At 41.9% G+C, this 10,056-nt stretch overlaps 1 protein-coding gene across 2 annotated transcripts in view; it reads left to right on the forward strand.

Annotated features, from left to right (window-relative positions):
- Window positions 1-10,056, forward strand: part of mark1 (MAP/microtubule affinity-regulating kinase 1) — a 73,021-nt gene that overhangs the window by 60,342 nt on the left and 2,623 nt on the right. The window contains exons 13-18 of one of the 2 annotated variants that reach the window (XM_054799618.1): window positions 814-995; window positions 3,815-3,906; window positions 3,984-4,124; window positions 4,187-4,438; window positions 9,044-9,070; window positions 9,544-9,588. In XM_054799618.1, the coding sequence (XP_054655593.1) occupies window positions 814-995; window positions 3,815-3,906; window positions 3,984-4,124; window positions 4,187-4,438; window positions 9,044-9,070; window positions 9,544-9,588 (739 nt within the window). The remainder of the gene's footprint in view (window positions 1-813; window positions 996-3,814; window positions 3,907-3,983; window positions 4,125-4,186; window positions 4,439-9,043; window positions 9,071-9,543; window positions 9,589-10,056) is intronic. The other variant, XM_054799619.1, reaches the window with a different exon arrangement.

Consider the following 10,056-nt stretch of genomic DNA (forward strand, 5'->3'; position numbering starts at 1 on the left):
ATCCGGGAGGAGCTCAGAGTAGTGCTGCTGCTCCTTCACATCGAGAGGAGCCAGCTGAGGTGGCTCGGGCATCTAGTCCGGATGCCTCCCGGACGCCTCCCTGGTGAGGTGTTTCGGGCATGCCCAGCCGGGAGAAGGCCCCGGGGAAGACCTAGGACACGCTGGAGGGATTATGTCTCACAGCTGGCCTGGGAACGCCTTGGTGTCCTCCCGGTGGAGCTGGAGGAGGTGGTCGGGGACCGGGAAGTCTGGGCTTCCCTACTGAGACTGCTGCCCCCGCGACCCGGACCCGGATAAGCGGAGGAAAATGGAATGGAATGGATATTATTGGATATCCCAAACTACAAGAATGAAAATTTTATTCACAATTCACGCAAGGCTTCATTTATGATCAGTTATCGTTTCAACAGACCACAGATCACTAGTTAACTGTTGAATGAGGCAACGAGTAGTAGTGCTAGTGGTACTGTAGAGACAGAGATTTGCACCACTCTTTTCAATATTCTTTTCAAAATGAATGATAATTCTAAGTAGTAGGAAGTGCTTGCTAAAATCTACTTGTATGATGGAGTGGGATGAAATCATGTGTTTAGTTTGCGCTTTATCTGGAGGAGGATGCACAAGTGAGGTGTCAGAACTGGACTAGCACCAAGGGAATGGGAGGATTTATTATTAGAGTGCCGGAGCAGCCGGTGCCGTCCTCCAGAAGTACCCAGTGAATGAGGCCCAGTGTCCAAAACATTCATGTTATATAACCTTTACATTATTACATGTATAGTATGTCAAAGCCTCATCTGCCTGTGACTCTCCTAGTGGGCCCGTCTGTACCCCCGGCCATGTCGTGCTCGCGGCGCGGCCAGGCTCTGAGCGTGGAGAGCGACCATCGGGAGGAGTGGGACGGAGCCCGTCGGCTGGAGCTGAGCACTTCCAAAGGAGACGTTCCCGCCTCGCCGCTGGGAGTGCAGGAGAGGAAGAAAACGACAAGTGGTGTGGGGGTAAGCGCTCCAAAACAAAATGCTCCTTGAGATCTCATGTACGGTATATACAGTATTAGGGCTGTCACGAGGTCTTGTGATTTTGCAAGATTATGATGTGTCATTCAGAAAAAAACTGTGTCTTGCCATAATAAATCAATGAATCAATCGCACTATAAATGAAAATAAAGCCCATAAAATTGCCAGCCTCCATATATTGCCATGTGCGTCTGTTTTCCTCGTCTCGAGCCAGTCAACAAGGCAGTACGATGAATTTATTCCAAAGCGGTAACAACATAAAAGGCAACAAAACGAGCTTGCCCACCTCAAACATATCCACCCATCCAGTTCAGGGTTTCCCCTAGGATTTTATGAAGCTGTGGTGGTGGGCTGCATGGCAGGGTGGACTGCGGCTGCTGTGTCGTGCCACTGCTGCGTCTGCAATTTACTTTTTTTAAATGACAAACAGCAGTTTTTTAGGACTTATTTATTTATTAACTTATTTATTTTACTTTTTTTTAAACCGAGAACATTGCAAAACGATTAATTTAATGGCCAAGTTGCTGAGAGCACAGTACAGGTGTCATGTTTGAATAGAACACTTAAAAATAAAAATACTAAGATGTGAAGCAAATATTCTTTCTCAGCATCAGCTGGTGAGCTAACTGTTGGAGACCCCTGGGATAGCGTCACTGTCTAAAGCTGCACACACTACGCGTTTCTGTTGCACAACTTCGACACACAACTAGTGTTTTGAAGACAAGCCGTAAATATTAAAATGGTAACCAGAGAGCAAGATTGTTGAGTGACACTTAATAGCTCCGAGCTAGGGAGGCGGCGGCATGGCTCAGGTGGTAGTGTGGTCCTCTCCCAACCTGAAGTTTGCGGATTCAATCCTCGATCCTCCCGTGATCATATTGAATTATCCTTGGGCAAGAAACTGAACCCCCAGTTGCTCCTGATGCTGCGTCATCAGTAGGTAACAGTGTCAAAGCGCTTTGAGTGCCTTGGGGGTGGAAAAGCACTATACAAGTGAACGACCATTTACCATAAATGCCGCCAGCCAGGCATGTAAACAAAAATGCCAGAAAGTGGAATGATATTCAGACGTGAGCGATCACATGCACTGGCATAGATAGGCTTAACTTGTTGTCAATTGACCACACATTTTACGGGCTATTGTTCATTCCCCCGATAATAAGAAGCAAAGTTAAAGTCGACACAAGATGTGTCGCATATCTGGTCACATGTGCAAGTGCCAGCAAGGCAGACAGGCGATTCCGATGCATGCTTATCAAAATAAAGCACGGTGGAAAATGTTTTGTATTTTAAATCGTTTTTAAACTAATTAGCGGCAATATGTGCGTAAATAATAAGGTATATATGTATCTACTTAGCATATACTGTATATCCATTCATACAATATATTACTCTAAATTGTTTTCAAGTTGAAAAAAAACAAGTAATTTTTAAGGTGTGGCGGCCTTTATTTTGTAGTGGCGCAACGCCACGATCAGTTACGTGTAGCGGAAACCCTGCAGTTTTCCCATCTGGGAAAACAACTACACAACAAACCTACAATACCGACAGTCAACACTCGCTGAAACGTTTGGTCTGCAAAGTAAATAGAAACGCTACAGCACAAAATGTTGTGCGCTCACAGAAAGTCATCACAAAAGAAATGCTGCTGTTTAACGCAGTTGAAAAGCCAGCATTTCAAGAAATGCTGCACATTTGACAGACAGTATGAATTGCCTGTGAAAAAATACATGTCATATACACCAATTCCACAAGTTGACATAGTGAAAGGTGACGTTTTATGGGAAATATTGCATTATAATATTTTATTATTATTATTTATTATCTGTTATAATATTAGTGATTTATTTGGTCTCAATGTTGACAATAATATCATTTAGCATCAAATTGTTGGCCAATAAACATTTCAAAACCTGCCTGCCTCGTTTTGTGCTACAGTTAAATAAAAACGTATGTTTGTCCAGTTATGTTTTTTTATCATACTTTTCTTCAAATTCATGATAAAATCTCTGATCCTCTCCTCCCCAATCTCGTGCATCTCGTCTTGTGAGTTGGGTGACACCTGATATATATACACACACACACACACACACACACACACACATATTACACACACACACACACACACACATGCCAAAATGATGGTTAAATAGAGAATTCAAATAAGATTGTATTCATTACTATTACTTTATTACCCATAATTATTTAATGAAAATTGTACTCATTTAATGGTGTTTTGTTGACCTTATATAAGAATTATTTCTTTCATTGCTTATTTACGGGTGGTTTCATGACATTTCTAATAATTAAATGTTTACTCATTTGATGGTGTTGTATTGAACCTATTTAATAATTATTATGTTGCTTATTTATGTATTTCACAACATTTCTAGTTATTGAATTACATATGTAAAAAATATATTTATGTGTATTTATTTGAATGTTTATTGGTTATGGAATGCAATAGATGTCAATGATTTATTGGACAATTCAGTACATTATTAGACATTTTAATTCATTCATTAATTGACTTGATCATTTATTTTGCCCACAAAAAACTCCATAATAAAGTTAATGATTTAAAGTTAGGTCAAATCAAATTACTGTTTTTTTTGGGGGGGTGGGGGGGTTGCTGGATGACTGAAAAAGTAAAATTTGTAGAGAAAGTTGGTGCGGCGGATGGAAATTTGAATTGTGTGGTGATTTAGAATGTACAAAGTTGCACTGTGTTCTTATGTGTGTGTGTGTGTGTGTGTGTGTGTGTGTGTGTGTGTGTGTGTGTGTGTGTGTGTGTGTTGCAGACCAACGGCTCAATGACTCGCAGGAACACGTACGTGTGTGAGCGCACCTCCACTGACCGCTACTCGGCGATTCCCAACGGCAAAGACAGCAGGTAAACACGTGCACGCTCACGTGCTCTCTCGCCATTTTACCACCGTGGCGTCCAACCTTCCCCCTTTGCCATTCCAGCCTAACCGAAGTGTCGGGCAGCACCCCGTCCACCGCAGTCACCTCCACGCGGCCTCGCCACATCAAGTCCATGTCATCTTCAGGACACCCGTCAAAGAGCACACTGCCCCCCATCGATGACAACACCGAGCTGAAATCCAGGTGAGCGCTCGCTTTGAACGGTTTAAAATGTCTTTACTCACGCTACATTCATGCTTGTATAGCTCCTCCCCGCGGGGCCCCTCCACCTCGCCCTCCGCACACAGTATTAGCACGCCGGAGAAGAACCGCTTCCCACGTGGCACCACCAGCCGCAGCACCTTTCATGGGGCTCAGCTGCGAGACCGCCGCAGCGCCACCTACAACGGGCCCCCGGCCTCGCCCACGCTGTCCCACGACACGGGGGCCCTCGCTCAGCAGCGACGAGGCACCTCCACGGGCATCATCAGCAAGATCACCTCCAAGTTTGTACGCAGGTGAGTGAGGGGGAGTGGCCACATCGTTAGGTACACTTGCACACCTGTGTTAAAAAGTCTGCTGATTGTGGTGTACAACTGCTCTCTTGGTTACTAAATATAGTTGTCACATTACACTTAGCATTATTCACTTTTTAAAAGGCAATATTTGTAATACAGCACTTGTATCGATCCCATCTCTGTAGCTGCTAGTTAAATAGCCAAACAGAATAATACAATTTATAGGCAATTATTCATATTTTACTGAATTTAGAGACACAAAAAGGATTTGTTTTCAGTTGTGTGTCTCTACATGCCAGCTGCTCACACCCCCAAGCCACCAGGGGGAGCATGTCAACAGAAAAAGCTTACAAGGAAAGCTACTTCCTTAGCATGATGGGAAATTGGGTGAAAAATGACAGATCTGTACTTAAAGAATCTGGATAGACCATACGTCGCATGCGCCCGTGCAAGCCGCTGAAGCCACGGAGAGGCCATCTTACCACTCACATCTCGTACGTAGCAGACTACATTGGCACAGCGTACATACTGTAGTGTACAAAGCAGATGAAGAGGCTCGCAGAACATCTACTGTATATTTTACATTAAAAAGCTGGGAGATTCTCCCATTTCTTCAAGTAACGCAACCTTCGTCCCTTAAAAACGATTTGATATTCTCTATCTTTTGGCTATATTAAATGTACTTTTCCCCCTTCCAATTCTCATTGCCTTTGGGACAAAATTGTACTCTGCCCCCTGGCTCAGCACTCCCCTATAGCAATGCATACTTTTACTCCTCTAGAAAGAGATTTTAATTTGAACTGCATATCCCATCCCTTTTTCCACTAAAATCCATGGTCATGATCCTTTACTTTTATTCTTACTTTCATACAATTCACTATGCTCTCGTTTGTACAAAATATGAATCATAAAAGAGAGTGACTTTGGACAAGTTTTAAAATCATTTAACATTTTGCTGATTTTTTTTGTTTGTGTTATGAAATAGAAATAACATCTTTTCTGATATAGAAATATATTTGAACAAAAACCACAGCAATAATATGTAATATAAAATGTAATAATATATAAACCTCCTATGTAAAGCCGTTATGACTCAGGTATGGTATGATATCGACAGAATTTTAAAAAATGATCATACCCGAGTCCTTATGACTAAGCTCAAGCACACCTGTAGTGCGAGGTTAGTCTGAAGACTAAGCTCCTGTTTAGAATATTTTGGATAGTAAATATAGTTAAAGATAACAGATAACTCGTTTGGACATTGCTACTTTTATCCTCAACTGGCAAAACATGACATTTTTGTTGCTATTTTACACACTCAAGTTCCAATATTTACTCCGTAACCTCTTTAGGGACTGTTTATTTATGTTTTGGCTGTCTCAACATGCTAGTTGCTCACACCCCCTCGGCCACCAGGGGGAAGCATGTCAACAAAAAATACAAGGGAAGCTTACAAGGAAACTTCCTAAACATGATGGGAAATTGGGTGAAAAATGATGAATTTCCCTGCATACATCCATCCACCTCTACCGTCCTGTTAGAAAGTGTTAGAAAGATTAAGATGATTATTTAAAAAAAATCTACAAGCAATAGAATTTAAGGACAAAGAGCTGATGATAGAAAAGCTAGCATCAGGATATGTCTTTCCAATACCAGCCCTTCAGGCTCTAAAATCGATACTCAAATCAAAATATCGATACGACTGATACTTCCTCGTCATTTGAGGTAGTGTTTTTCTGTTGAAAGGTGACCGATCGTAAACTGAGCCATGTGTGAATTGTGAATAAAGTTTTCATTCTTACTTCTTACTTTCCTTCTTAATAATTAATCATTTATTGTAATGGTTTTATTATTTGGCCGAGTGGTTAGCATGTTGGCCGCACAGTCAGGAGATCGGGAAGATCTGAGTTTGAATCTCTGTTAGGCATCTGTGTGGAGTTTGCGTGTTCTGTCCGTGTGTGTGTGGGTTTTCTCCGGGTACTCCGGTTTCCTCCCACGTTCCAAAAACATGCATGTTAGGTTAATTGGAGACTCTAAATGGTACATAGGTATGAATGTGAGTGTGAATGCTTGTTTGTCTACATGTGCCCTGCCATTGGCTGGTGACCAGTCCACAGTGTAGAAGGGTGTATAGAAAATTGATGGATGGATGGTTTTATTATTTACTTATTTCCTTTTTTTATTGTTTAAATAACTTTTTCGCGTATTTTATATGATTTTGTCCTGTTTTTTTCTGTTGTTGTATACAGTGTTCCCTCGTCTATCGCGGGGGATAGGTTCCCAAAATAGCCCGCAAATAGTGAAATCCGTGAAGTAGCCAACTTCTTTTCTTTTCTTTTTTTTTTTTTTTTACAATTATTATATATGTTTTAAGGCTGCAGAACCCCTCTCCATACACTTTTCTAAGACAGGCAATAACATTTTTTGACATTTCTCGCTTGGTTAAACACTCACAAAAAAGTTCAAACCTTCGTTTGAATTTTAATGATCAACACAAGAAATGATTAAGTCACTCACGCATGTTTCACGCCTGCGACCGTGCCTTTTTCGTCTGTTCTGCTGTACTGTAGAGTTTTTGTATCCTTGTTAAAACATATTGCTGCAGACGAACTAAAGATTCATATACAAGCTAGCAAGCAAGCAAGCTAGCGATGACGCTGGAGACACGGCAGGACGGCGCGAAGGAGATTGATTGACAATGGTCTGCAGCCAGTCAGGACACAGAAAACAATGGGTGGTGCAGACGAGAGAGGGAGGAGATAGACACTCAACGTCCCACAATGCAATTCTTCTTAAAGGGCCAGGCTCAGCCTGTAACAATTGTTCATTTAAATTCATTTAATTAAAGAAATATATTTAAATATACTTAATAAATTAATGTAAGTGCTTGTATTCTTTATGTTATGACATAATACACTACTTTAAAAAATGTACTAGAAATACTAAAAATTACGAGTGCGCCTGAACACTTCACAGCGTGAGGAGAACAGAACAGAAGGTGACAGAGCATGAAGTTGTTCATTGCGCTGTGTGCATCACTTGAACAAATAAGCATTATTTTGTGCATTAACAGTGTTTAATCTTGAATATGTTGTTCATATTGGTGTTCCAATTCCCGCAGGGCGCAGTAGTGAAAACCTGTCACTGTGAGTAGGGATTCCATCGAAAATGAGGCTTTATCGGTGGCTGTATGTATTTTTGTACTTTATTTACTGCTTTCTCATGATTGCTAAACTTTTCCCATCAATTTGGTAGTAAATGAATATGCAGACATAGGCCTCTCACAATAACAAATTTTGCTGGTCGATAATTGTGCTACAAATTATCGTTGATAATCGATTTTATCGACAAAGTTTTTTTTTTTTTTTTAGACCATTGGTGGTTGAAATTCACATTTGAACCACTAGATGGTACTCAAGTACAGTGTACGGTGTACCTGTGTGAGACATTAGCTTGACACAGAAGTTGCCTGTGTCTGTGTTTTTGCAATGTAGATAGCAACACTGTTTGTGAGAGCGCACCATTTTGCACTGTTTTGTTTGTATTTGCCAACCAAACGTCTCAGTAAGTGTTTACTGTCGGGACGAAGGCTCCGCTGCCCGAGGCACCTACATCGGTAGTTTCTTCTTTCCCCAGTTGAGAAAACTGTCCGTGTCGGTCATCGGTGTTCTTGCGCTCAACGTGTTCATTCTGTTTAAAATATTGCCACACTGGGGCTGTCGGCTGTGGCATTCGCCTCAGAAACCATCGCTTTTGCGCCTTCTTCATGTTAGCATATGCTGCCTTATGAAGCTAACTGCTAAACTCTCTGTATCCACTCACCAGTAGCCCCGCCTCCACAGAGAGTCAGAATGACCTGAGGGCCCACTCTCTCTGTTCATTCCACTATATAACCAAATGCACACAGACAGATGCAGAGTGAACCCTCTCGTCATCCAGCCTGTGTGGCACAGGCCTTTGAAGACTTAACGCATAGCTATCGTGAGTGGACAAAAAAAGTGATCCTCAAATTCAAGCCATTCAAACAGGAAGATGCCAACATCAGACTGGAATAAAAGATACGTAGGATGATTACTTATCTATTTATCAGTGCTCATGTCAAACTCCTACAAAAGTAGGAGGTTCTGTACATGGCTTCAGGTTAAATGTCTGAAAAGGTACGCCACTGTAAAAAGTTTGAGAACCACTGTACTACACACACTAGGTGTCATTTCCACAAAGTATCGGATTGGTATCACTGATACTCGCCTGAATTCTACTCAGTATTGGAAATTAAATCAGTGGTATCGCACATCACAAGTCTCAACATGCTTGCTGCCTCCCAGCTCCCGGCCAGCAGGAGGCAGCACGTCACCAGCAAATGCAAGAGAAGCGTAAAAGGAACGCTAACGTCCTTCCTTATCCTGCTAATAGGGTGAAAAATGCCCAATTTCTCGTAAATAAATGAGTACTTTTAGGCATAAGGTCATAATAAAAGGCTCAAAGTGAGAACATTTAAGCAAAGCTAGCATCAGGCTACATCCAGCGGCTAGTGGCCTCATTAAAAATAGCGGTTAGCGCTCCTCACGGCTTTCTTTTTTCTTTTCTTTTCCCTCCCCGGCGTAGAGCTCTGTCTTTCAGGTCCACTCGGAGGTAGGAGAACACTTTGTTCACCTCTTGTCCAAACAAGTTAATTCATTGTTGTTAAAAAAGCCATAACTCCCGATGTACCTGCCCTTTTTCTACCACCTCCTTTGCTTACTGACACCCCCTGTTATGCTGGTTTTTAACCCCCCGCCCCCTCTCCCTTGTGTCCTCTTGCCTGGAGAAGCAACCTCTCACCATCGTAATTGTCCTACTAAGCCACGACATCCGCTTCTCACATTGCTGGCTCTCCTCCTTTGGAGAAAAGCAGTGGAAGCACACGAGTAGACGCTGTGATGCATTGGCTTTTTGCGGAGGAGTCGGCTTCAGCCTCCATTGTGTGCTAAACCCCGACACCCGGGAGTGTGGGTTCCTTCCTGGCATGAAGCCTGAAGCCCCTCTCTATCTGTGTCGCACTGTAGCGGGGGCGCCGTCTTTTTACCACCAACTAACAATTTATTCCTGCCTTTTTTTCATTCCAGGGTGCCCAGCGAGGGAGAGGCCAGTGCCAGGACAGAAACAACCAGGTGAGAGTTTCTCAATCAGGATGACTTTTTAAGTCCGTTTCGTGTGGAATGTGCAATGTCTTTGTAATGAATGGCGCTACATGGCCACGACCAACAGGGGGAGACATTGTTCACTGCCAATCCATCCATCCATCTTCTGTGACTTCGGGCGAGAGGCGGGTACACGCTGGACTGGCCGCCGCTCACTCGCAGTCACTGCCGATTACTTTGCCGTATTTTTGTATTTATTTGAGCTTAAAAACTTTTTTTTAATCGCTAAACAGTTAAATCTTCTGCATGCAATATGTATTTGCAACATTATTTTTTTTCTTTTCATCTGTTATAGTTATTGTGTTTATATGTTTCAAATTTTAAATAATCACAAATTTGGATATACATGTTTTATTGGGAAGTGAAATGGGCTTAAAAAATATATCTAAATATATATAATATAATATATACCTATATGTTATTATCTTTTAAATTGTA

The sequence above is a fragment of the Dunckerocampus dactyliophorus genome, chromosome 14, assembly GCF_027744805.1.
Source record: "Dunckerocampus dactyliophorus isolate RoL2022-P2 chromosome 14, RoL_Ddac_1.1, whole genome shotgun sequence".
Classification (NCBI taxonomy): Eukaryota; Metazoa; Chordata; class Actinopteri; order Syngnathiformes; family Syngnathidae; genus Dunckerocampus; species Dunckerocampus dactyliophorus.